This window comes from Pseudoliparis swirei, chromosome 24 (assembly GCF_029220125.1).
Source record: "Pseudoliparis swirei isolate HS2019 ecotype Mariana Trench chromosome 24, NWPU_hadal_v1, whole genome shotgun sequence".
Classification (NCBI taxonomy): Eukaryota; Metazoa; Chordata; class Actinopteri; order Perciformes; family Liparidae; genus Pseudoliparis; species Pseudoliparis swirei.
The window spans coordinates 5,506,241-5,533,610 of NC_079411.1; the positions used below are offsets into that span (position 1 = coordinate 5,506,241).

Below are 27,370 nucleotides of genomic sequence, written 5' to 3' on the forward strand. Positions count from 1 at the left end.
GAACTACCGACCCCGTGGTCGTACGCCTCCTCCACCCAGTCAGGGGGCAGGAATGTCATCACGTCCATCTTGTTTCTCCTGTTCGGCGTGTGTGTGTGTGTGAAATCATCATAATAGGCATGCCATTCTTTGAGTTATGGCCAAAAAGGTTCTTTGTGAGGTCACATTGAGCTTTTGCCCACCAGATAGTTATACTCCCTTCATCCTGTGGTCCAAGTGGACGTTGGTGCCATATTTGAAGAAAAGTATTCCTTACTAAACTAAAGTTAGCAAAAGAGTTCGACCGACAGCTCTAACGTGCTTTTGTAGGTAGAAAGAAGCTTCAATAACAATAATATACATAAATATTGATTTATACATAAACAAATGATCCGTGTGTGTGTGTGTATCATTGTCAGGACTGATGAAGAGTCAGGTTGGTGACACTGCGTGGGCCGGATAGTTTAGAGTGTATTACTCTTTTCTAATCCCAATCGCGCTGAGGTTTGCACTTTGAAATTTAGCAGGCGAGCGTGACGACCCCAGAACCACCGTGGGCCTCAGTGGGACTTCTGGAGAGTCTTGCTACTGGGTGGAGATGAAGGCTAACGGCTGCAAGTACTACAGGAGCGTGGTCACCAACAGATACCTGGGTAAGTGGGCACACCTGTCCTGAGTGAACAAAAACAAAACGGCAAAGGAAGTGAAACATTTTGTTTTTTATTAAAAGAGCGAAAAATAAACAGAAAAAAGGTTCCGCTTGTTTCAGTGTGTGTACGAATGAATCGATCCTAGAAAGACACACAGCGCATGTCCTTCTGCAGGGTTTGACCCCAGCAGGAATCGGGTCCACTCGGAGGTCAGTCCGTCTGCGACTGAAGAGTGGCTGATGCTGGTGGACCCGACGGACCAGAGCCACCGGAGAGCCGTCATCATCAAGAACAAAGACTCCGGCAGGTTCCTCGCCGTTCAAAATGGCGACTTCGTTGGACTACCGTCGTACAACGAGGACTGCAAATGGTTTCTGGAATAAAACGTGACCTTGTGGTCGTTTTGGAAGAAAAAAAGAAGAAGAAAAAAGGAGTAGCGGGCAAAACTTGCCAGGCGTATCTACAACAGGTTTAGTAGAAATTAAATTTAACGATGTTACGGTGACACGAGGTGCAGGTGGAAGAAGAAAAAAACACGATTAGAATCGCTTCCTCTTGAGGATTTCTGGTTTCCAGTTGACGGGATGGCTTTCCTCCGTCTGCAAAAAGGGAAACGAGAGTTAAAAAAAATTATGCGCCTGCGAGCCAACACTGACATCTTGAACTTTTGAAAACACGGGGGCACAACTTACAGCGGTGTCGTCCTCCTTGTATACTTTGATGGTCTTGTCGGCCTCGGCGCAGATCAGGCGGCTCTCGGAGTTGTCGAACTTGCAGGCGAAGATGCCCGACTCGCTGTCCAGAGATCCGGGCTGCACGGCGGCGTGGATCCGCTGGAAGTTGTAGCCCGTCCTCCAATCCCACATGTGGATGGTTCCATTGTCAGCTACGGAGAAAACCGAAGAGTGCATCATCATCATCATTATGCGTTTTTAATCTAATACTGTAATCACTTGCATTTTGTACCCAAATAAAAAAAAATCTATCGATTATGACATAAGTTGAAGATGTTTTTGTGTGTGGCTCGTGATGAATACCTCCAGACACCAAGACGCCGTCAGAGTTCACGGCGAGAGTGTTGATGATGGCGTTGTGGCCCGACAGGTTCTGGATGAAGCTGCCGTCTGGGAACATCCACTGCTTGATGTTGTCCGCTGAACCCGAGGCAAACGTGTATCTGTGAGCCGGGGAAGAGGACGGCGGCGTGTTAAAGCACTTTAGGAACTCTTCATTGGTTTTATGGAGGCAGAATGTGTGTTTTATGAACCCCAAAAGGGCGAGAAACATCTTTCTTTGCTGAGTAACTCAAAAAAGGCTTTCACCAACTACCAGATTATCAGATATTCAACTGTTGACGAGAACCAACCTATTATTTAAGGACTACACATTACTAACTAACTAACAGGGCTGTAGTCCTCAAGTCTGGTCTCACTTTGAGTTTAAACTCAGTTCCACCAGCGACTCATTCTTTCACGTCTCGCTGATGGCTGCTTACACCGTGGGTTTGTTTTATGGGGCTGTATTCTGCTTTTAACTTGCTTCATTTGCCATTTATATATGTCGATGGCATCGAACAAAAGTATCGTTTATATAAACTGCATTTACTCCGGAGAGCAGAGGATCAGCATGGGAAAGACACTTTTGGCTCGGATGGTCTTAGCCCTGCTAACTAATCACACACTGTGCTTCAGGGTGGATGAACTTACTGTCTGGGGTGCACCGCCAGAGTCCGGACGGACTTCTTGTGGTTCGTCAGAGTTGCTCGGGTTTTCCCGGCGATCAAATCCCACAGTCGGATGGTGGAGTCGTGGCTGCCTGCGAGGAGCCAATCGGGGGTTAGACAAGTGGCTAAAAAGGTCAACCAAATCGGCTCCGACGACCACGACGACACGGATCAATTGGCGAGGCGCTGTTCTTACCGGTGATGATTTGGGGTTCTGCCGCCTGACATCTCACCGTGGCCACAGTGTTGGTGTGGCCAGAGAGTGTGTGCACGTTGGCTTTTGACCTGATGTCCCACACCTGCAGGGGCAGAGAGGAAGTCCAATCCATTTCATTCATTACTTAGACACCATCTTCAAAACACATTCAACTGCGGTCCTCTGATCAAAGGATGTCTCTCTAAACACCAGCAAATTATGTTTTTTAAGTGGGAGATATTGATTCCATCTGAACTTGGGGACAGACCACCGAACAACCCAATTAAGACCGAGAGAAAAATAGCAATCATGCAAAGTGTGAGCTTACCCTTGCGGTGGCATCTCTGCTGCACGTCACCAGCACGTCAATCGTTGGATGAAGGTCGATATCATACACAGCACTAAGGTGTCCGTGGTAGTGCCTGATGACCTGATGCACACATTGACATCATCAGGACAAAACAAACCACCATAAAACCAACTGAGATCCTCTTTTCATGGACCTTTAAGACTTAACGGACTCATCCCGTTCGCCTCCCCTCTCATTACGTCATACCTTGTTATACTCCAGATCCCAACACTTGACTTGCTTGTCTTCTCCACAGGAGAACAGGTAAGGGCTCCGGTTGCTGACCGCCACACCGCGCACCGTGCTGATGTGTCCAGTCAGGGAGAGTTTCAGTTTCCCACTGGCCAGGTCCCAGATCTATCAAGACAAAGAGCATTGTTGAATATTTCCAGAAGCAGATTAATAACAGTTGATTTATAGAGATTAAATATAGTGTTATTATATAATCTAACAGGGTAAGCGATGGGGAGATAGAATACACTAGCAATAGTGCTCAGAAACCATACATCGGAGTCTTGAGCTTGTTTAAAGTGTCTTAGTTTTCCTTAAAGTGATCAAACCGAGACGACTTCCTGACATCTGAGCCGTCTTCAATTTGCTGATGAAGACCATAAGATGAAGTTAAAACGCTCTGCAGACAGAACGTCTTTGAGTCATGAAGACTTTGTCAAACTCCTGTTCCCGTGGTCAAAAGGAAGCGTTGTCTTTTCGTCAAGAAAGTCGAAAAGGATAAACCTTTGATTTGATTATATTTGTTATTGTGTCTGACATGTAATAGACAACATAAAGTACTCATGTTCAGCGTCACTCACCTTTATGGTCCGATCAGCAGACCCTGTGACAAACCACTGGTTCCCAGGCTCCACAGCGATGGATCTCACCCAGCCGAGGTGACCACTGATGACCTATGGGATCAGACACACTGCCGTTTAAAATAACCCGGAGGACACGTCCCAGGCACGGCCTCCACTTGGGGCGTCGCCGCGTTAAGTTCAAAGTATTTGTAGCTACCCGAAACAGCTTCCACGGCGGATGCCACTGGGGTTTCGGCATGGTCGGTGCTTTCCTTGCAAGCGCAGAATTTCTGGTGCCGCCTCCCTCCAACAGCGACTGAAACAAATTAAATAATTCGCTGTCAGCTTTGCACTTGCCTCAGGGACTTCACAGCACGTGTAAACAAGTCATGTCATCAAGTGTAAATACACCACCACCCACCACAGCGGTGGACGGGGGGTGGGATCTCTCTGCTCCTCCGGCATGTCGGTGGATGTCGCCGACACTGGCCGCAGTGCGACTTACGTCCAGCCTGAAATTCAACAACACATGGATATCGTTTAGAAATGTGAATAAGTCGTACAGAAAAGCGTCAACTTCAAAAATCAGGACCAGTAGCGTACACCCCGTGGAGGGAAAGAAAGGGTTTACCTGGATTGTGATGGTGGCAAAGCCAGCGCCATGGAGTGGACGCCTCCCTCACTTGGATTCCTGTGCAGCTTTGTGTCAGCAGTCAAAGCCACTCCTAAAGAGAGAAAAATAATGCTATAAAAACACGTGAATCATGGTGATCGCAGTTCATTCAGCACAATCACATGAATGCAGCTTGGCTACACTGATAGCACAGTACTGACCCGGTCCAGAGGGATAAGCATGAGTCCCGGTGATCAGGTATTCTGGGTCATCAGCTGAAATATATTGGGGGGGTGAAAACAACCCAAACATGAGCATCAACAACCAGGTTTTCTTAAAAATCGGTCCAAATGAATAAAACGTCTCAATACGGGGAGGATTGTAGTAAAGTGTCTGCATGGATGTACGTCTCCATAATCAGCTGGAAGATGCAGCGTTTGTTTGTCCCTCACCCGGCTGCGTGAAGCTCTGTTGGCCGAGCAAACTGCTGGGAAGCTGCGCCACTCTGTCCACTTCTTTCAGGACCGGCATGTGTAGAACTGCGCTGTAATCCGCTTTCAGTTTCACACCCATCTTCATCTTGTGGCTGCAAATACAAGATACACAAGTTGGGCATCATTTTCTCCTACAAAAACTCTTAACATGGCGCAATGAGTATCATATTTGAGCGACGCATCGCAAAACAATATACAGATGATTTATTTTTACAGTTTGCCAAAGATAAGGGGCTTTATCGATGCAATCTTTGCTGGTGGAATTGTGTGTTACTTTAGTTCATAGCTAACACAACTATTGTGGCTGACACACATTAAAAAAACAATTCCTCGATTTTGGTTAAGCCAATAAATGAAATACCACGACTAACCATCAATCACATTGAAAGATCAATATTACCATACATCAGTCTCATGATATATTCCATTTGTATCTTGGACAACTGTATATTTTACAAGTAAGAATTGAAAATGTTAATTATTAGTAGATCGCTGGAGATCTTGGCAAACTCAGCACTTTATTTTCCATCTGTATATTTAGTATTTTGAGTTTTATTTGTATTTTCTATTAATGCTCTGATGTGCACCGCTGCTGTGATCTTGAAATGTCCCCACTTGTGGGACTAAAAAAGGAATATCTAATCTAATCTATTAATATCATAACAATGATCTTTTAACAGCCCTGAATATAAGTGTCTCTTATTTACTGCCTTGCAATCACACTTATAATCTCACATTATTTGGTCTTCTTGAATGAGGCTTGTTTCCCGTTACACATCCATCTTTAAAATAGACATCAAACTGCTATAATAACAATTACGTGAAGCCTAAAGCAGAAATACGCGTCATTGATTCTTGATTCTCTGATTTGACCAGAACTGGACCGGATTCACTTTCATTCATTATATTTACCCCAGTTTAAGATGAATGAATAATACAATATAACACTACTTGAAACAAAGGAAATGCATAGTTCACACGGCAATGCAGCGGGGATCCGTTTCGTTACCTCTCGTCATCCAGTGCGATGGACTTCGCGTGGTCCGACACAAACATGTCGTGCGTCCTTTTGAGAGACCTGAACACCAGCGTGTGGACTGAGTGCTTCTGGACATCCTGTTCAATGAAATAGTCACATTTAATACAATGATATTATACTCACACAAAACCGGCAACATTTCTACATGGTTCTACTCCTTAAATACAAGTTATACGGGCAATGAAGCGTCACGTAGACGAAACGCGATCCAGCATTTAGCCGGACCCGACACGGTATACGTCCTGGAGCCGCCTGAGCGGGAGCGACAGAAAACACCGGAACAAGACTTCCAACTTCGGCTTACCTCGGCCATCGTGGCGGTATCAACACGGAAAAAACACCACAGCGGAAGAAAACTACTTTCTTTTTTAGGATTATTGTTAGATCGCTCTCAAAAAAAAAGTATCACTATCCTGAAAACATGGCCAATCACGACTAGCCGGTGACCGTACACCCCGGAAGTAAACATCCCCAACCGCAGCGAGAAGTGTGTTAGTGCCACCTATCGGCGTGGAGGGGTAACGCCAATGTAATTTAGCAGAAATAAAAAATAAAATAGAAAGAAATACCCTACCACGGTTGCAAAAGATAATGTTATGACATGATTTAATAAATCGCATTTAGTTGTTTCACAATAATGGTTGTGTGTACGTTTTGATGCAATGAGTACACATTGCAGTGAGGCTGAACAACAGGCCAAAGTTTGGTTTACCGGCCTTCGAGCCATGTTTGCCTAACATTGATTAATGGTTATCCAATGCCCCAAAACGTTGGTGCAAAGTGTGTGGGTGGCCATGCCGTTAGATTATAGGACTATAACCAAACAATCTGGTTCAGGACTAAAATTCCTCTTGCAATGTTTACTGTGATTAATGTGAGAACAATTTTTGAAAAACAAACATTTATTTTATGGACTTTAGAGAGTGAGGGGGATAAAACCAGCTTTTAAATTGAAAAGGTGGAATTTAGACTCCCCATGTTGTTGAGGTGAGTGTGATTATGCATGAGGACAACTAGTACCAGTAAACAATGCAAAGTATAAACTGTCTCTAAGTGGTTTTGTTGTCCTGAGTGACACTCAACGTTATATTTACTACCTGAATTTAGTCTTGGAAACATTTATCTATTGTGAATAACATGTCGAGGCAGCATAACCTTCGTGTGTTAGTGAGGAAAATAAAAAACTGCTCAATAAATAAATAAAGGTCAGAGCTGCACATTACCGTAAATGTGATTATTCTTTCAGGGAGAGGGTTTTTTGTCCAACTAAGAGTCTCATTTAAGAGCACTTCAATTTAGATAATTCAATTACATACTTCCCAAATTTATATTGGGACGGTTTCAAGTGCTCCTTAAAAGCACTTTGGGGCTCACTGCCTCGGTCAATATTTTTGAATTATTAATTTAATGAAGTGATATGCAATGGATACTTATAAACCACATTGATTTTAACCATGTTTCCTTTAAACTGACCATTTAATTTGCTTAAAGGGTCCTCCAGCCAAATCAATAATTAAAAACAATTAATCTTGATAAAAAGCCAATAAGGTGTTTTCTCATGCTTGTGTGCATGTGTGTGTTATATATAAGAATATGAACAATCAGAAAGCCCAAAAAACCCTGTAGCTCATAATGTTCTCATAATCATAGATCCATACTATTTATTTGTGACACTTTAATCATTTTAATAGTTATTGACTCTATACCACAGTGATGTTAAATGTGTTACAAAGCAAATGAAGTGGACACATTATTTACATTTGAGATGATATTTATTTCAAAGTTGTTGTATTTTTCAGGTGTATATGCAGTTGCTGGTGCAACATGGCAACATTTTTCGCAGAGTCAATTCAGTCACATGTCTTGTGGCGTTCTTGGTTATTTTGGTCTCCCGTCAGCTGCGTGCCACATGGACTCAACTGGTTGTGTCCACTGAGTCCAAACTAAGGCCATGAAGTAATGACCACTTTAAGAAAAGACACGATTTAGTGTTAAAAACAACCTTGAAGACAAACAGCGTCCTTCTGCGTCAGATCAGTAAAACATGCACAAGTCATGAAATCAGAAACTATCCATGGAGATTTTCATTTAAAAAGGGAGAGTTCACCCCAAATTCATATAGATATTCTTCCTCTTACAGGTGGTGCTACTTTTGAATATACAGACCTTGTTGTGAGCGGCTTCATGGAACTTCATACATTAAACTGCTCACAACAACGTCTGTGGATTATCTGGAGTGACCAGGTCACGATTTATGGAAAGAGACATCGCCGTTGAGTAAATAAAGTCGATACATTTATTTATTTGCACTTTGAGCACCTCAAGCCGAGAGACATCTTGACGTAGTGAGCACCAAAAACTAGGTCTGGATTGATAAATAGCACTACATGCAAAGGGGGAAAAATATAAACTTTTAAATTGTTTGAATTGTGAGACGAACTCTCCCTTTAAGGCGGTTTCGGTGCCGTTGAGCTCAACTGCAGCCGGAACAGATCACAAGCTGGTTTCTCTACTTTTGAGGCAACTCAAAGGCCGCCGAACTGTTTCACGCCCGTCTGCTGTCCACCGCCCGCTGTGATGCGGCTGAGGGGAATGAGCTTCATGGTGGTCTCCTTCAGGGAGTACCAGCGGTTGTGCCAAGTCACCCAAATGATGCCGTTGTCGAAGCCAAATTCACCTGCATCCTTTTCGGTGTACGTTCCACCTAGACGGAGAGAACACAGACAGCTTAGAGGGGAAATTGTGTTTTTACTTATTTATGTATTTGAATAAGAGCGTTGTCTCTCTCTCTCTCTGTGTGGGGCTTATTCTCATCATCAATAATACCATGAAATAATAACAACATGAATCTATCTTCTTCTTCATTATAATACCACTCAACAGATGATTCAAATGAGCGCCAATCGTTCTTCGCCACGTGGTCTCACCCTGGTAGTATTTGCCGTTCAAATGTGCCGCGTGGCATCTGTTCATCCACCAGCCGGAGCCGTCCTGCTGAGCGCAGCTGCCCTGGTACTTGTCGTTGTCCTTGTCCACGGTGCTGAACTGCATGCCGTTGTGAGACGTGTAGAACTTGTCGCTGGGATCGTCGCCGAAATCGAAGCCGTCGAAAGCGTCTCCCGCGTCACCGCCGAGGAAGTAGCCGTACGTCAGGCGGTACATGTCGCTCTCGGAGCCCACGCGGAACATGGTGTAGTCGGCATACCTTGAGAGGCCACGCGAGAGGAGAGAGGACGGTTAGCTTTCTCTCTTTTTCAAAGGGAACCTCCTCGTCAGGTCATGTTTGCGCGAGTCTCTTTTCTTTGCTCGCCGCTTGCATAATCTCGTTATCGCTCGCGTGTTTGAGTGCGTGCGTACTTTTTGGCGCCCTGCCAGTCGACGAGCTCTATCCTCAGCACGGTGGGCATGGTGGTGGTGGCCGTCAGGAGGTGGATCTTCTCGTTGCCGAGCCAGAACTCCGTGGTGTCGCCCGGGGAGAGGTGGCCGAAGCCATTCTTGTACTGCATCCAGTCCTTGTGGAAGTCCTCGCTGCCGTCGCGTCTCTGTGGGCGGGAAGACGTGGTCAGTGTCGGAGGGGCAAGGGATAGTCTTTTGAATTTCCCTGATTATACTTTATGTTAACCTTCCATTCGGTCAAATTATTATGAATCGGTCAGACTTCTGATTGAATACATCTCCGGCCTCTGGATCAATATTTTGTATCCGAAGAAAGTGTTGATGACACTTGTGTAGGCCTTCTGCTATTAACAATTTCAATTTATAATTCCTCATATTTTTCATATAATCCCTTATCAGTTTGTTGATCTCAGGATTGGCAAAATACAAGCTGTGTTTATAGTATTGAGTTCTACTTCTTCAACACAATATCGATAGGAATCATCCAGTGCGAGGTGAAGAGAGCAAAGAGACATTTCCCTCAAACGTTCAATTAAAAACAGACCGGAAACAGACAGGAAACAGGCCGGAAACAGACAGGAAACAGACGCGTACCCTCTGTATGACTGTAAAGCCGCGTCTAAACTCGTCAATCTCACAATAGACCAGGAACTGCTCAGTGGCCTTTGCTGGTTTCACGTAATAAAGGCCGCTGATGATGCCTCCTTTGTTTGCAATATCCTGGCAATCTGATGAAGAAGAGAGAGGTTATGTCATTATCATATTGAATATCGTCACAACAAACCGTTATAAAACCTTGTAAAACAAGACAAGAACCATCACATATTATTTTCCTGTTGTCTGATTCTTTAAAAAGAAAAGAAAAAGTAATTGTGTCCAAATCTATTTTAATTATTGAGAATGAACTTATTAGGAATACAGTCTCCTTCCTGGGGAGTAAATCTGTTGACTTTGGATGGCTGCAGCGTATTGATTTGTCGTCCCTCAACAAACACTGAACAAGGACACATGTGGTTCAGAAGAGGACCGATTGAGTAACCTCTTGTGAAATGGGAACGACCTGAGGGTCAATGAATGTAATTAAATGAAATTTGTTTTCTACCTGTTCCCGTGAGGGGTTGGATATCAACCGATTCTTTGCAGGAATCGGTGCACCTATGCTGCAGCTGAATGGAGAGCTGCTTCAGGTTGGACATCCTCTTCTCATTGGAGGAAATTATATTCTGAAGCTCACTGGAAAGAGGGGAGGAAATGTGAGCGCTACGAGCTGTACACAAATATTCTTTAATAGTTCAGACAAAAACAAGAAAATATGAAAACTATACGGAAGCCAAGGGAACCACATTTGGATGAAGACGTTAAACATAATTGGAGAGGAGGGAGAGGAGCGAACGCCCACTCCTGTGTGTGGGCGTTCGCTCCTCTCCCTCCTCTCCTGACCGCGTGCATTGACCTGGAGGTGTGTGGGCGGGTCACAGTATCAAAGGTAAAGGTACACCGTGTTTTTTTACATTATATTTCGATCAGAGTATTATTACTGATGTCTTCGTGGGTGAGAAACACTTCCTGTGCAATTTATAACAAGACATCGTGATTTATACACCGGTCACACTTAAAAAGTGCTGTTAGTTAGTTCGTTGTGCTAGAACACAGTGTTATGACGCAGGTGCACGCACAAACAAACACACACACACACACCAACACACACGCATGTACAGACAAACACACACCCACGCACCAACACACATGCATGCACACACACACAAATCAACACACGCATGCACACACCAACACACACTCATCCACACACGCACACACCAACACACACACACACACCAACACACACACACACACACACACATGCACACACGCACACACACACACGCACACACCAACACACACACACACACCAACACACGCATGCACACACACCAACACACACACATGCACACACACACCAACACGCGCACATGCACACACGCACACACCAACACGCGCACACACCAACACACACGCTTGCACACACACACACCAACACGCGCACATGCACACATTCACACACCAACACACACATGCACACACACACACAACAACACACACACATGCACACATTCACACACCAACACACATGCACACACGCACACACCAACACACACGCTTGCACACATGGACCAATGCATACACACACACGCACACACCAACACACACACACGCACGGACCAATGCACACACACACGCACACACCAACACACGCATGCACACGTTCACACACAAACACACACACATTCACACACCAACACACACACATGCACACACGCACACACCAACACACACGCATGCATACATTCACACACCAACACACACGCACACACCAACACGCACACACACATGCACACACACACACAACAAACCCGCATGCACCCACGCACACACCAACACACATACACATGCACACACACGCGCACACACACACACACACTTGTGTAAATACGCAGCCGAACGGTTAAACTTCATTGCGTTGGGTAACTCACTATATTTGCTGCTCCTGTGCGATGCTGGTCTTTTCAAATCGAACGATGTCCTCCAGGATACTTGTGGATCTTTTGTGATACGGGTCTGACGTAAAAAAAAAGTCTGTCAGCAATGATCTCAACGCAGTTTCAGAACACTCACCAACGCTTTTAAACACTTTGAACGTATTCACAGTGTGTACAGAGGAGTTTAGAGTCGTTACATATCTGTAACAGACAAACGGATCTCGTCTTATTAAAAAGGGGGATGCAGCTGTGGCCTGTGTTACCTGGCAGCGTGTTCTTTTGGGCCATAAGAGTCGAATCTTTCATGTAGACGATGGTTTGATCGGCCCCTTGGGTCAAGTTGGCAATCGTGGCAAGTTTCTTTTGCATACTTTCCAAATCCTCATCCACCTCGGACATGTACCTATGCATGTAGTCAGTCACTCCACATGTTGTGGGGCAGTACGTCCCCTGAATACAGAAACGGCCAGTTCAAAGACATTTATTATCCAATTAACACAGACACATACGATCCATATGGGAAAAAACACGTTATTTGTATCTACTTACAAAGCTGTCATGTATTGTGCATGCTGCGATGTTGTCTCCTCTGGTTTGCTGCACACACAACAAACAACAACAACGACGACATCAACGACACGATCTAAATGTTGGTGCTCAAGGGAACCGCGGCGGCGCCAGTGACTTACTGCCGACGAGAGGGAGAGGAGTAGCAGAAGTCCTCCTGCCGTTGCAAGTAGGGATGGAGCCATGCTGCCGCGGCGACCAGTCGGGATCTGGTCTTCTTTGGAGAATGACAAGCTGCTCCAGTTTGTGGGATATTTATCTGGACAAGGTCCTCGGGCCGGTGTTTGATCAGGGACTCGTACGCAAACATCCCCGTTGGGACACCGCTGTGACTCAAACATCGATCATTTCCCCAGATTCGATGGGGACAGTTCCTCTAGCGGGACACAGCGTTTATGACACAGGAAGTTGAAAAGTATGACAAAACTGCTTTGTATATTGTTGCCTTTAAAAAAAATATTCAATGGCTTTATATTCCAATGGGCTTTGACTGTCAGTCAATTGGAGTTTATTTGAGAACTACGACCATTTAATAAATGACAACATGAGTCATTCCTTATTGACAAGATGCCATTATACCAGCCTGACCCTGTGAAACATTAACGTCAGTGTGTCGTCAATAAAGACGTGCCAACAAAAACTGGATGAATACAGAAAGTACTCGTTTTATAATTGGCTTGCAGATGTCGGGTAAATATCGGAGGAACACGTATGGAAGGAAAATAAATTAAAATAGAGGAACAATTGGGAAGAGAAAACAATCGGAGAGCCTCACACACAAAATAAATAAATAAATAAAGTTACATTTGTAAGTTCAATACGATGAGAGAGTGAAGTGGCCTTTGAACCATTAACTGTAGATAGTAAGTCCAAATTGAAACATATCGGACTTTGAATTTAACTTCTGTTAGCTTCCCGCTCCCTCCCTCCTTCTTTAGTTACTTTCACAAAGTAGTAATTTACACTGTTGTTTTTTCTTCTTCTGTTGCCACACCTCATTCTCATTTCTTCACTTGTTTTGCTCTCCAAGTTCGGCGGATGCCGTCGACCTCTCATTTGAAGCTGTGGCTGCACTGTGAGGGAACACCACTAGTGGGAGTGGATCCACAAATCAACCCAAAAGGCATCCTCAATAATCAGAGACTTTATGAGCATTCATGCAGTTTCTGTTGAGAGAAGACACGCAAATGAATGAATTGAGATGCATTTGACTGTTTGCAATCACATTTTCTGTGAGGCTAATACAAATACGACTTAATATAATTAGTACAGTGTCGATTTAAATTTTTTTATTTAACTGAAAAGCAGTTTGCAAATGTCTTTGGTCATTTGTGGCACACAAGGAAGACAAATTAATCGCTGGTGGAATTATTGACAATTTAACATTTATAAAAAAAGATTGATTTACATTTTGCATTGTAGACACAGAAGAGCATTATATTGCTTCCTGCATGATAATTAGCATCAGAAAACAAAGAACGCTTCACACCGGCTTACGTTTTAAGAAGCACATGCACAGCTGAGCTAATGTTTAGAGAACTGGAGCCAAACACTCGAGACACGAGACACATCGATGGCCGACATGAATACAAGTTTTGGGGCGAAATCTCCAAGGAATGATGTAATACAATTAAAATATGTGCAAAGTCTTTTAGGAAGGCAGCTGTCTGAGATGGGCTACATATATGAAGTGATATCTGGAGGTCACTCAGTCCATCTGGAATAATCTCAGTAGGAATGTTGAGCTAATCTGCATGAAGGGTATTTTCACATTGATTCTGCAATTTTTATGCATATCTATGTTTTTGAGCGATTTAGCAACCTCAGAGTTTAGATATTAAAAATAAAAAATAAAAATAATAAGTGTCTCTTTGTGGTCACACATCTCTTTATATTAGTTTGATCATTTTGTGTCTCTTCATAGTTGTTTTATGTCTCTTTATTATCATTTTGTGTCTCTTTATAATTCTTTCAGGTCTCTTTGTTATCATTTTGTGTCTCTTTATATGTTGTGTCTCTTGGTCATTTTGCATCTCGTTGTGGTCATTTGTGTCTCTTTGTAGTTGTTATATGTCTCTTTGTAGTTGTTTTGTGTCTCTTCGTAGTTGTTATATGTCTCTTTGTATCTTTTTGTATCTCTTCATAGTTGTTTTATGTTTCTTTATTATCATTTTGTGTCTCTTCGTAGTTGTTGTATGTCTCTTTGTAGTTGTTTTGTGTCTCTTTGTAGTTGTTTTATGTCTCTTTATTATCATTTTGTGTCTTTTCGTAGTTGTTGTATGTCTCTTTGTAGTTGTTTTGTGTCTCTTTGTAGTTGTTTTATGCCTCTGGTGTCATATTGAGTCTCTTCCTGTATGCTAGGGTCTCGTCGGGTGACACCCATGTGAAGGGCAATGAGGCCCCTGATACTTTTGGACCCTGGCTCTTTGCTTAAGGCCCGTTCAGTAATCCATTGATGACCACAGAGCTCATAGTTTCATGCTGTTGTGCTTGTTGGAGTCACATTAAATAGAAAAATATATACCTTGTCCATTCGATGACTTTGAGGCTTTTTGATGTCGCTCATATTCAAAAGACAAATCTTTTAAACGTCTGCCGTTTCAAGATCATAATGTCAGGGAGTTAATGAATCTTTCACTTGATAATTATTAATGACATGTATTATTTAGCACTGCTGGGTGAAAATGAGGGGGATGCAGGAATGTTTGCAGCTCCACACTGTTCAAGGCGTCATCACTCTAATATGTTGCACAGTGTGCTGCACAGTTGAACTACAACCCCACGTGTATGCAGCTATGTATAAACAGAGGAGATACATGCAATACATATATCTTAATCAGGCTCCATCTGTGGGCTCCATGTTGACGTGAGGAGATCATGATGTACTGTAACTACCTCTGGGTGACCTGGTTTTATTATGTGAGAAAAAAACAGGCCCAGGACGGTTATAAACCCTGGCTGACCTGAGAGTGAACCGCCGGGCCCGTGAACCTAAACAGTGCTGAACTTTTGCTGAACCGGCCTCTTTGTGGAAAAAACACCAGATGGAAAGTGTTTCTTTCTTTTCTCCAAGTGCCAGGAAGACTTGGGAACTCTCTGCGAACACTGTGTCCAGCATGTGAAGACACATTTTGGGCTGCTGCTGCTGTTGTTGTTGTTGTTGTGTGATTCAGACGCTGATGCCAGGCCGACACTCTGATATTGCGTGTATTGTATCAGGATACAGAACAGCAGAAAAGCTAAACAGTTGTTGTATTTCTTGAACACTTTGGATACAGAGTCAGCACAGTTCCCCGGCGGTCTGCCCAGGAGACACATTTAAAGAGTCTGGAGCCATTTGACCGTGGTGTAAATCTGCCCCATGACAGAGGCCAAAGGTTTGTTGTAACACCGCCTCAGGGTTCAACCTGTGGTCACAGACGGTAAAACGACTCAGCTGAATGAAGGCGGGGTCCGACACTTTGTTGTTCACGCACCACGAAGGACTTCGGGATGTCTCTGGTTCTCAATGAAGCTCAGACGGCCTGCATAGCCTCGTATGAGCAGCGCCACATGAATTAATCGTTCTCTGCTGGGCTGCCATGTTCACACCCAGATTAGGGTGTGTTCACTTTGTCCTGCAGGGACGTTGCCAGTATGTTAATTTATCTCCATGCTCATTGTGCCGTTTATTAGCCAGTTTGTTTTTTATACTACGTAGTTCTTAGTCGGACGGTGTGATATTATGTAACCGCCTTGTGAGAGCAGTGCAGAGCGACGACCGCGAGCTAACACTTGCATAAACGTGCGCTAAAATGCATGCTCAGGTGTTACTCCACTGTATCCGTTTATATCGATTATAATCGTTTGTTGCTATATTATTGCTCTGAATGTTGAATAAAGCTCCTTTAAAATAGGATAAAATCAATCCGTATAAATATAACTGTAGTATAATGTTTTAAAGGGGTTATTTTATTTATATACATTAGTATAAGTATTGGCAATATACATTTACTGAAGTAACATTTTGAATGCACAATGTGTAACTGCAATGAGTAACACTATATATATATATATATATATATATAATATATATATATATACACTACCGTTCAAAAGTTTGGGGTCACATAGAAATGTCTTTATTTTTCAAAGAAAAGCACTGTTTTTTCAATAAAGATAACATTAATCAAAAATACACTCTCTACATTGTTAATGTGGTAAATGACTATTCTAGGTGGAAGTGTCTGGTTTCTAATGAAATATCTCCATAGGTGTATAGAGGCCCATTTCCATCAACTATCACTCCAGTGTTCTAATGGTACATTGTGTTTGCTAATCGCCTTAGAAGACTAATGGATGATTAGAAAACCCTTGTGCAATTATGTTAGCACAGCTGAAAACAGTTATGCTGGTGATATAAGCTATACAACTGGCCTTCCTTTGAGCTTGAAGTTTGTAGAACAAAATTAATACTTCAAATATTAATCATTATTTCTAACCTTGTCAATGTCTTGACTATATTTTCTATTACATTTTCAATTCATTTGATAAATAAAAGTGAGTTTTCATGGAAGACATGAAATTGTCTGGATGACCCCAAACTTTTGAACGGTAGTGTATATACAAGTTGTAATTGTTTCTGGTTAGAAGTTCAAGAGTTGTGAACTTTTAATCACAAACACTTTCTCAAATCGCCTTTACTTTGTGGGACAAACTTGTTTTTCTCATACAAAAAAAAAGAGCAGCTGTCTAAATTAAATATACATGCAGCAAAGATGTATCCCTGTTGCCAGGATTTGTATCAACAAATGTAAAGAAGGATTCAAAGACACAAAAAAGGCGTTCTCAAAATATTTTCTGCATGGGTCAAATGCAGTGTGTCACTGAAGCCAACAGAATTACAGTAATCTGGTGAAAGGAATGTTTTATCTCATGAGAAGTTGCAGACGATCCAGCGCAGGGTTGAACTCCCCAACTGGGATCCTGGATTGATGATGGGACAGAACAGACCAGCAGCTGTGAGTTAACGAAGTGCTCGGACCACCAAGTCTTCGGCACGGCCGTATCTACCAGGAGTCTAATAAGATATGTTTTCCATGTAGAAGCAGTCAAATCACCAAAAGGGTCAACACAACTTGAAAAAAAACCAACAAAAAAACATCATATGAGCAAAAATTAAAGCAACGTTTAAAAAAACAATTTTTATTTGACTTATTATTAATTAAGTTGAGCTTTAAAAAAAATGTTTTATGGATTTATGCTTTGAGCTCAACGATCAGTAGAGTGGAACACTAAGTTCATTTACTTAACACTCCATTGTTACTTTACTCTCTATTAGGAACAAATGATGTCCTGCAGTTGTAAAAGTCTATAATTGGTACTTTTACTTGTGTAAAGTATCTGTACTGTCAGTCCAATATATTCACTCCCTTCTGAGCTCTGGTTTTGGTCTCCAACACAACTTCTGATGGAGCTATTGGACTCTTAAATGCTCCAGTATGTCCAGCTACAGGTGCCCTGCAGCCTTTTTTTGACCATGCAGGTGAATGGATTTATCAGAGCTTCTTCTCTGAAAGTATAGCTGCCTGGAAGTTATGATTAGGAGTAGGCTATAGATTTTATATTTCATTTTTGTTATGCATTCTACTACTATTCTATTATTATTTAATTACTATTATTGCCTCGCTTTAGTTCTTAAAACATGCGTTTTCTTTCGACTAAACTGGTTCCTATTTATCCTCTTCTTTGCTGTAGTTGGTGAGGTGATTTATGTAAATTCTGTGAGGAATAATAATAATAATCCTCCGGCTGGAGAGACAAATACATCAGGAAGAGGAAAAAAAGGAATATGCTGTGGAGGCTGCATGTGCACAAAGTCACTCGTGGCCAATCCTGTCTTCGGGATTTGCTCTCCTCCTCGTGCCAGTGAGGATAAAAAGCCCATTTGACTCGCGCACTTTAGGACACTTCCCCCTAAAACTCTCGAGATGCTGCAGCTGCTGACGTTCCTGGTGGAGAAGCTCTCTCTCCTCTCCATCTTCAAACACTTTGAGTCCAGCTGCGCGGACGCCGGTGAGGACCGCGAGCGGCACGTGGCGCGCGGCCCCCCGCCCCCGCCGCCGCCGCCCCTCCGCAGGGGAGACCTGCTGGAGGTCCACAGGACCGTGTTCACCCACTACGGCATCTATTTAGGAGACAACAAAGTCGCCCACCTGATCCCCGACATCCTGCCCGTGTTCTCGAAAGACAAGGAGCTCATCGGGTCCGTGATTTCCAACAAGAGGCTCATCCTGGGCTGCATCTACAGGTGCGCCACGGTGCGCGTGGACACGCTGGAGGACTTCGCGTACGGCGCCCGCGTCCTGATCAACCACATGGACACGGCGATGCGGAGTAAAGCGCTCCCCAACGAGGACGTGGCCCAGAGGGCGGAACGACTCGTCGGGGCCGTGCAATACAGTCTGCTGTGGTACAACTGTGAGCACTTTGTGACGGGCTGCAGGTACGGGTCTGCAGAGAGCCGGCAAACCGACAAGGTATACGTCACCGTTACGCGTCAGAAGTGTCGCTTTTGATCATGCAAACGACATTATTATTACTGTGCATTCATAATACTGTGTGCCAGGGGCGTTTGTAGGATTTAAAGAAAGGGGGGAGGGGGCTTAGTTCTTTGGGGGGCCCCAGATATCCATTGTTAGAGACACAATTTCAGGGTCATATAGTGATACTTTATGCTCATTTGGACAATATCAATGAGGTAAAGATGAACTAGTTCAGTTAAGACATAATTCTTTTGTCTGTTACAGATATGTACACACTGTTAATCTGTTCAAAGTATTTAAAAGCGGTGGTAAGTGTTCTGAAACTGCGTTGAGATCATTACTGACGGACTAAGTAAAAGATGAACTAGTTCAGTGTCAAATATACCATTCAATTGAAAAAAACAATAATAATATATATGAATGCAAAGAATAGAGAGATGTCAATAGTTATTTCTTGTATTTTGAATTCGCTCGTTCACACTCTCGCTCATAGAGACAGTTTCTAACTTTCTTTCATTTGCCTCAAGTAAATCTAAATGTAAGCAGGTAGCATTCGTTAACAACTACCGACATCCTGCCCCTCTTGCATAATTTACTTTGAGCTAAACTCCTGGCTGTCGTTGATGAGAGACGTTACAGCAGCCTCCCCAAGGTCCTAGTGCCCGGTCCTATATTGTTAAGTATGATGACAGGCTACTGGATTGTAATTTGAAGGGGGAGAAAACATACAAACCAGAACACACGCACAGATGTAGCATGTTAGAGTTATAAATAACGTTTCCATGTGAGTAACAATAGTTTAATTTCATGACATCATAAAAATCAACAACTTTTAAAGCCAATAATTATTTGGAGGTGTTGAAAACACCTCAAATAAGCCTAACGATGCCCCTGCTGTGTACTATCATCATGGTGGCAGAAAAAAAGATGCATGTGTTCAAATCAACTTTCATTTTTTACAGTGTGTTTGTAAGTGTAACCATTGGGTACATGTGTTGTGGAGGCCCACCAATGTTGTTGTTGGGCCCCTGTTGACTTCCCTATTGGGCCCCCTGCAGCCAATGTGGATGTGTTTGAACGCCTTCAAGTTCCCTTTGGATAGAGTGCTCACGAAGACCTAAACAACAACTTGTACTATTGGAGTAGCTTTATTTCAGAATATGCGCCACGTGAGCAAATCATAACGAATAACAAGGTCACGATGAGGTCAGGGTTAGCCGCAGGAAGGTTTTAACCGAGGCTTGCGACCCAGATCCTGACAACTCTCGTCTCGTGATCAGTTTACTTCAGAGCTTGTGGTCTCAACTCATTTCCAACCTCAATTCCCCGACCTGATGTCGTCGGCCGTGTTGAAGACATTCTACGTGTCATGAGGAAACATGTTTATTTCGTGGTTCAGTTGGCTACAGTTAGGTTTAGGTAACAAACCCACTTAGAAGTATGTCAACAAAGTAAAAAGTAAATAATGTAACACGAGTACGAAAGTTCCTTTCCGGACTTCTATGTCGACCGGGTTGCTCTGAGCACAACATATTCCTTCGTTTTGCAATCTGTGCAGATTATATGGTTTAAAGAATCAAAAAGCATGAATGGAGTTGTTATTGCATGCAAATTGTCGTGCCATTCGCCATGTCGATCATTTGAGTTGATTTACCATGTGGGTCATCTTTATCTCTATATGTAATAATTTTTGTTTCCACCTGGGCAATAACGTATTGCAAAGAACCTGACGGGCGTGACTTTGTTCTTATTGTACTTTAATTGGTGCACATTCCCGAGCAAATCTACAAATCTGCTAATCCGATTAGCAGAGGCAACAAACATCGTTTTTTGCACTTCAGAGCCAAGTGGCAGTCCCGCTTTTCCAAATTCGTAATTCAGTTTAGAGTTTTATGGGCAGAACCGTTGCTATGGTTACCTCCAGGCTAACCATGCAATGTGGCTGGTCGAACTATGATATTGGTATGAAAGATATGATTCATTCATATGTTCCTATATTCTGCAGCCGTCACTCCATCGAGCGCAATGAGTGAACTCATGACTCGTCTTTCCTTTGTAGTTCTGCGAGGGCGTGAAATCCGTCATCAGAGACCAGCGCAGCGTGATCTTCACCAGCCTCCTGGGAATCATCTCCATCGGCTGCTTCGGCATGGCACCGTCAACTACGTTACCCACAGTTCTTATCCCCTTCGCTCTGTGGATGGCCGGTTGAAGGAGTTCAGCACTGATAACCTGCACCTGAACTTTTATTTGGCGTGGGCGGAGCTGAACCGGTCTGCTCGGTGCCCTCGGGGCCTCATGAGTCTGCGTAGACAATGTTTAATGTTGTGATATATGCATTAATAGTTACTTATATCTGCTCTCTCATAAAAGTGTGGTGAAATGCATAATATTTTTGATATGAGAATATAGTTTGTGATCCATTTTTGCTAACATTTGAGTCGCCACTAAAATGAATATACTGTACAGTGGTGCTTTGACTACAGCAATATCTTAATGTATATACAGTATGATTGGAATTTTATAGTCATGTTCTTAATATAATGTAAATATGACACGTGTTTTATAAAAACAATTTATTTTTACTTGTGGGCCTTTGTATGAGTGACTCTCCGTCCGCCAGTGAAAGCAGAGCCTACAGTTAGCTGTAAAACATGCAGCATGAGTAACATCAGGAAAATACTCAGGAAAACATGCAAAGTAATATTAGCAACATTTAAATAAATCACATGAAAGCAGCGTCAATAAACGGCCGAGTCTTTTCGCTTTGTCAGTACTGACTGGCATTTCAATAAATAGATTTAAGATAAGCTAAAATAAGATGAGATAATCCTTTATTAGCAGTGTGGAAATGTACAGGATTACAGCAGCGGAGGGTAAGGTGCAAACAAGAGACGTAATACAAAAATCTAAAACAAGTATAATAAATAAACAATTTAAAAAAGTTTGAAATAAATAACATTTAAAGAAACCGCAATAACTGACATATTGTTTATACACCCAGGCAGATAACGTATGGCACAGTGTGTTTATATTGCACAGTTTGTGTGTTGTCTACTGGGAGCAGGTTGTGCAGCCTGACACCTGCATAATGTGTTTTCTTTTTTTCTAAATGTCCAAGAAAGTGCTGAATAACGATGAAAATAATTTACAGCGCTGCCTGACAAAACAAAAGGCCATTTATTCCGTTCACTAATCTGAACCGCTGATCCTGATCCTTAAGACAGACAACCACTCACACCCACGGGGCAACTCAGAGGCCAATTCACCTGAGCGGCAAGTCGTTGGACCGAGACGGCATGTTACTCACCTGAGCCGGATGTCTATGTCCCTGGTGAGCGGCTCCAGATAGTGCCTGAATATAAATACCTAGGTATCTACCTCGATTCAAACCTTTATTTTAAGAGGCAGGTAAAAAAACATGGCAACGGTTGTCAGATTTCATTCATTGAATTTCAAGAACATAAGAAACTAGAATGGGCACTCGGTAGAGCGCACACCTTCGCATATCACAAGATTGGGCATTGCATTATGAACATTTTGGCATTAGTTGCATGCCAATTGGATAAAAATTGACCGTGCTATGGTAAAAAGAAGATGTTGACCTTTCCATGACCTTGACCTTTGACCCGATTGATCCAAAAATCTAATCAAATGGTCCCCGGATAATAAACAATCATCCCACCAAATTCTATGCGATTCAAGAAGATTGACCTTTTTCATGACCTTGACCTTTGACCTTTTGACCCGATCGATCCCAAAATCTAATCAAATGGTCCCCGGATAATAACCAATCATCCCACCAAATTTCATGCGATTCGGTTTAATGCTTTTTGAGTTAGGCGAATAACATGCATAAAAATAAATACGCGGCGATCAAAACATAACCTTCCGCATTTTCAATGCGAAGGTAATAATCTAACAATAGATGCTGCAAAGCTGGACTTTAATGCAATTATCCTCCCATATTTGACTTATTGCCGAACCAACTGGGCTCAAGCCAGCAGCACAACTCTAAAACCAATTAAAATCCTTCATAAGCTCTTAAAATACTTGATAAAAAGCCCAGGAGTTATCACCTCTGTGCAATTCTAACTAAACACAGTCTCCTGAGCTGGGATAACATCACTGAATTCTCCAATATGTGTCTTGTTTTTAAAGTTCTTCATGATATGGCTCCTCCCCCACTTGGTGAATTCATCAAACAAAACACGCAGAGTAGTTGACAAACTGGATCTGTGGAAGAGAGGCGACCGTATCCTCCCGCTTAGGAAGAGTTCCTTTAGCCAGTCTGTGTTCTCAGTGAAGCAGGACACCTCTTCATATACGCACTGAAACATATCACTCCTTAAACACGGCCTGAAGAACTGGCTTATTCACAATCACATGTGTGAGCATGAAGCGTGACTCCCTCCTCAATGATTGTGTGTATGAAATGTGCGTATTTATTGCGTTTTATTATGTTTTTATTGTGTTTTATTATGTTTATTATGTTTTTTTATGGTGAGGCCTATGGTTGATGATAACATGTATGTTTATTGCTTTTTATGATGTGTTTGTGGTAACCATTTTCTCCCTTAGTGATGGCTTCTAATACTTGGCCACAGGGACTACGGTTGCTATAAGACTTAGCTCAGACTGACACCTTTACCCCTGGGTGGATTGATGTGTACGGTCCCTGTTCAAATAAATAAATAAATGGAAATGGACCCGGAGGGGACTCACGCATCCACGATGGAGAAGGTGCAAACTCCACACTGAGGTCTAGACCGGGAACCAAGCGTCTCGGTGACAGCGCTGGCCACTACACCACGTTCAGGCCGAGGCTGTGAATGCGATTGCTTAAGAGTCGTGACCTTTTAGAAAGGAGGATTTAACTTGTAGCCAAGGCAGCCTTCTCAGTGAGGACCCTTGACCTTATTATAACAAGGCATGAGTGAGAAACACCAACCACGCAGCCAAGTGATTAGAGAAAGCTCCTTTATTTCCGTCAAAATCTCACTGAAAAGTTGACCAATATCTAATCCGTATACAAACCGCCCCTCCCGATAACAACTGAAATAAAACGAGTGTTCGGCACTTTGCGGCACACTGCCATCATGTTTCTTTACAAACTGCTCAGCTTTTTCTTCGCGGCCTCCAAAAAGGAGGAGGAGGAGGACGAGGACTCTCAACACGACCTTTCTCTTTACAAGCGGGGCGATTTATTAGAAGTCCCCAGGACATTATTCACACACTTTGGCATCTACCTGGGCGACAATCGCGTGGCTCACCTCATCCCGGACATCCTGCCCGCGATTTCTAACAATAAACCCGCCATCGCAAAGATGGTGACTAACAACCGGCTCTTGCTGGGGGTTCTCGCCAAGGTCGCCAGCGTCAGAGTGGACTCGGTGGACGATTTCGCGTACGGCTCAGAGATTCTGATCAACCGCATGGACACGGTGTGCAGCCAGCCTCCGCTGGACGGTGACGAGGTGGCCGGGAGGGCGGAGACACTTGTGGGTTCGGTCACGTACAGCTTACTGTGGGACAACTGTGAGCACTACGTCACGCACTGCAGATACGGCATGGCCATCAGCTACCAGACGCACCAGGTAGAGTCGCTGTTCTCCTGTCAGTAGAAATACTTCACAAAATAAATCATTTTTATTCCCCGAACACTTGGATTATAACTGCATTATGAAGGAATCTCCTCTCACAAGTAGCAAGTAGTAATTTAAAGAGGTAAAGATGAGTCAGTCCGGTTTTAGAGCAGACTTGCAAAAAAAAGGTACTATTGTTGTGTATTATTTTGTATTTTTATTCAGTCAATCATTGCAATACAATACAATATTATTATATATAATATACAAAACAGAAAGAGTGAAAAGGTAGAGGTAGAAACAAAAACATGCTTATATATTTCTATCCTAAATTATTATCAAAAAAATCAGAAAATGTATATAAAATAAAGAAAAATAACAAATAAAAAAATTATATATATATATATATATATACACAGATATACATCCACATACATCTTCCAAATAAATACATTTCAATCACACTTATAGCTCTTAAGAATTGTTTTATAAATAATTCCTTTGAAAACCGAAAATTAGTTGACCATTCATATATCCATTTTAATCAATTAATTTCATTTATAAATGCATATAGATCATTATTTATGTTAATAGATTTTTAATGTGTGTGTATAAAGTCTTGCCAGGTGTGTGACTCTTTGCATTCTGGAGACTTTAATGAAAAAGGTCACATGCAAAAGCCAAAAGGTGTTCGGTGTTCTGCACGTGAAGCAAAGCCGACCGTTGTTGTTGTTATTTTCTCTCCATGGATTTAGTGTTTTCCATTTAGTGACCTGTGGATTAGAGTTAATGTACTTATGATTGTGTGTGAATATTCCTCCATGACGTCAACACTGACATGTAGATTTACTGTGATTCTGTCACGAGGGGGTAATCTCACCGCACGTTTTTAATATTATTTAGTTTTTTTCAATCAGCAAAATATACAACCACCAGTAATTTAAAAAAAGAAGAAGAAAGATACATGTGGCTGACCGAAAGGGTTAAGGCTGCAGCTATAGCTGATAAACGCCATAACCTATGATTGCTTAAAAAACTTGTTCCATATATATATATATACAAAAACAAAACAAAAAAGAAATTCAAGCATCTGTCCCCATAAACCGTTACTTCTTATGCTTTATCAATACCGTAAAGTCTATAATGCTCCATAGTCATGATTGTAAACTCTTTTTTTATTTTTTATTGCACCAGATTTGCACTTTCTATGTCATCAGTTAAATTATTCCACTGCTTCACCCCACAGACAGACACGCTCCAGGCCACTCATTCACGAGGCGAGTAGCGCCACCTAGTGGTACTTTGGCAGACCTCTGCCGCGTTGCCAACTTTGCGTCTCAACGCGCGGACTATTTTTCACCCTCTTTTCTTATAGTTCTGCACAGCGGTGCGGAAGATCGTGTGCAGCAGGATGAGCGCCTACCTGACCGCACTGTGCGGCGTGGGAGCCGCGCTGTATGCGGGCTGCGTGACGTCACTGACAGTGACCCTGCTCGTCTCCTTCACCATCTGGATGGCCGCCTGACAGCCTCGCTGACGGGCCCAATTAACCCACGGGACTGGAGGCTGAAGTCAAGTCCTGTGGGTTTAGCTGCACGGCTAAAGACGTTGGGAAACAAATATGTTCACAATAATAACAACAACAGCAGTATTGTTTACTGTCTACGTTACATATCATTAATGTTCACTGGGCTTTATTCAAGATTGATATAATTTTACACAACTCATCGATACATAGACTTTGACTGAAGAGGCTGACAGGGAGACATGATGGATGTTGAAGGAATGTTTTATTTTCAGTGTGATGTACTTTAAAAAGTTGCCTTGGATGAATTGCAAGAAGTTTCTTAATGGAATACAGTATTTAAAAAAAATATATTGTGAAAGACAAATGTGACATGTGTTTGTCATCCCATTAAACATGTACAGTATTTCTACCTGCGTGCGGTCGTATTTATGTTAAATATGTTTGTCATATTACGTCAAAGTATTCCCTTTTGTTTATGTAATATTTTATATGTCTGATTTGCCTCGTTGCAGTCCTGAATTGTTCTGAACCTGGTTGAACCGTGACAAGCACTCAGTAGCTTTGTTTTGAAAAGTGCTGTACAAATAAAGTTGACCAGTTTTATTATTATTACAACATTCCCTGGATAAAAAACAAAACATGTAGAATTTGAGAAAGTCCATGGGAACATACCGCTGAATACCGGCGTGGGAGAAAAAACAACCATGAACAATTAAATAGACTTAAATGTTTGGCTCGTGACTGCAAACAACAACAAGAGTCGCACGACAACACTGCATAGACACATTTATTAAATATATATTGTAATTGCTTGTAGAATATGAGAATCAGTGTGGAAAGATATACAAAGTATGTATTACATGATGTATAAACACAAAGGTAACCCTGGTTCTATGAGCATGCTGTTAGAGGGAAAGCCTCTGTGTAAAGACACATGTCAGGATGTTACACACATCCTGCTCTCATCATCTTTTTCCAAAAGAAACGAAACCCGTTGGACTATTTTAACGACTGATAATGTCAATGTTTTGATGATTCTTTTGAGTCTTGTTCATGCGCACATTCCCGCAGATAGTTTTATAATATTCCATTCCTCAAGAGTTTGGTGCTCGTCGCATGCCAAGAAACATCGCAGCGAAACATTGATGTAATAAATGCACTTTTCAAAACATTCAGAGAGGTAGCTTTGCAAATGTTTTATGATGGAGGAAATGCATCAGACGCCAAACACCATCAAATATGACCACTTGTTATCATGTGACTAAAGTTCAGTTCAATATCTATTTACTGCTGGATGCTATTGCATGGAGTGTAGCACATGCAATAGCATACAAGAGATTTAATTTGATATTCCTTTATTTGTCCCACAGTGGGGAAATTTCAAAAATCACAGCAG

At 42.4% G+C, this 27,370-nt stretch overlaps 4 protein-coding genes across 4 annotated transcripts; 2 read left to right on the top strand and 2 right to left on the bottom strand.

The window, feature by feature from the left end:
- Positions 1-679: 679 nt before the first annotated feature.
- plrg1 (pleiotropic regulator 1) lies at positions 680-6,295 on the bottom strand. Its single transcript, XM_056409559.1, has 15 exons — positions 6,142-6,295; positions 5,808-5,914; positions 4,757-4,890; positions 4,526-4,579; positions 4,323-4,416; positions 4,113-4,203; positions 3,909-4,007; positions 3,710-3,802; positions 3,105-3,254; positions 2,877-2,978; positions 2,549-2,651; positions 2,336-2,444; positions 1,667-1,806; positions 1,322-1,515; positions 680-1,228 (listed from the first exon to the last, which is right to left on the bottom strand). Exons 1-15 carry the CDS (start codon positions 6,148-6,150, stop codon positions 1,169-1,171), a joined length of 1,539 nt encoding a protein of 512 aa, XP_056265534.1. The 5' UTR covers positions 6,151-6,295; the 3' UTR covers positions 680-1,168.
- A 1,292-nt stretch (positions 6,296-7,587) lies between these two features.
- fgg (fibrinogen gamma chain) lies at positions 7,588-12,569 on the bottom strand. Its single transcript, XM_056409560.1, has 9 exons — positions 12,460-12,569; positions 12,320-12,367; positions 12,034-12,220; positions 11,765-11,849; positions 10,336-10,466; positions 9,828-9,961; positions 9,195-9,379; positions 8,765-9,042; positions 7,588-8,541 (listed from the first exon to the last, which is right to left on the bottom strand). The coding sequence occupies exons 1-9, from the start codon at positions 12,520-12,522 to the stop codon at positions 8,363-8,365; spliced, it is 1,290 nt and encodes a 429-aa protein (XP_056265535.1). The 5' UTR covers positions 12,523-12,569; the 3' UTR covers positions 7,588-8,362.
- A 5,709-nt stretch (positions 12,570-18,278) lies between these two features.
- lrata (lecithin retinol acyltransferase a) lies at positions 18,279-21,446 on the top strand. The gene is made up of 2 exons (XM_056410275.1): positions 18,279-18,855; positions 20,921-21,446. The coding sequence occupies exons 1-2, from the start codon at positions 18,307-18,309 to the stop codon at positions 21,071-21,073; spliced, it is 702 nt and encodes a 233-aa protein (XP_056266250.1). The 5' UTR covers positions 18,279-18,306; the 3' UTR covers positions 21,074-21,446.
- A 96-nt stretch (positions 21,447-21,542) lies between these two features.
- On the top strand, positions 21,543-26,383 carry si:dkey-30k22.5 (lecithin retinol acyltransferase family protein). The gene is made up of 2 exons (XM_056410276.1): positions 21,543-24,458; positions 25,822-26,383. Exons 1-2 carry the CDS (start codon positions 23,961-23,963, stop codon positions 25,969-25,971), a joined length of 648 nt encoding a protein of 215 aa, XP_056266251.1. The 5' UTR covers positions 21,543-23,960; the 3' UTR covers positions 25,972-26,383.
- The last annotated feature ends 987 nt before the right edge of the window (positions 26,384-27,370 follow it).

Excerpts from the sequence above, each read along its gene's own strand:
- plrg1 (XM_056409559.1), bottom strand. Across the intron at positions 4,891-5,807 it reads ATCGCACTGGATGACGAGAG|CCACAAGATGAAGATGGGTG; the intron begins GTAACGAAACGG and ends TTGTATTTGCAG. Across the intron at positions 4,580-4,756 it reads ACAGAGCTTCACGCAGCCGG|CTGATGACCCAGAATACCTG; the intron begins GTGAGGGACAAA and ends AATATATTTCAG.
- fgg (XM_056409560.1), bottom strand. The coding sequence starts at position 12,522 with ATGGCTCCATCCCTACTTGCAACGGCAGGAGGACTTCTGCTACTCCTC. Across the intron at positions 11,850-12,033 it reads CCAAAAGAACACGCTGCCAG|ACCCGTATCACAAAAGATCC; the intron begins GTAACACAGGCC and ends TTTTTACGTCAG. Across the intron at positions 10,467-11,764 it reads GCACAGGAGCAGCAAATATA|TGAGCTTCAGAATATAATTT; the intron begins GTGAGTTACCCA and ends CCCTCTTTCCAG.
- lrata (XM_056410275.1), top strand. The coding sequence starts at position 18,307 with ATGCTGCAGCTGCTGACGTTCCTGGTGGAGAAGCTCTCTCTCCTCTCC. Across the intron at positions 18,856-20,920 it reads AGAGCCGGCAAACCGACAAG|TTCTGCGAGGGCGTGAAATC; the intron begins GTATACGTCACC and ends TTTCCTTTGTAG.
- si:dkey-30k22.5 (XM_056410276.1), top strand. The coding sequence starts at position 23,961 with ATGTTTCTTTACAAACTGCTCAGCTTTTTCTTCGCGGCCTCCAAAAAG. Across the intron at positions 24,459-25,821 it reads TCAGCTACCAGACGCACCAG|TTCTGCACAGCGGTGCGGAA; the intron begins GTAGAGTCGCTG and ends CTTTTCTTATAG.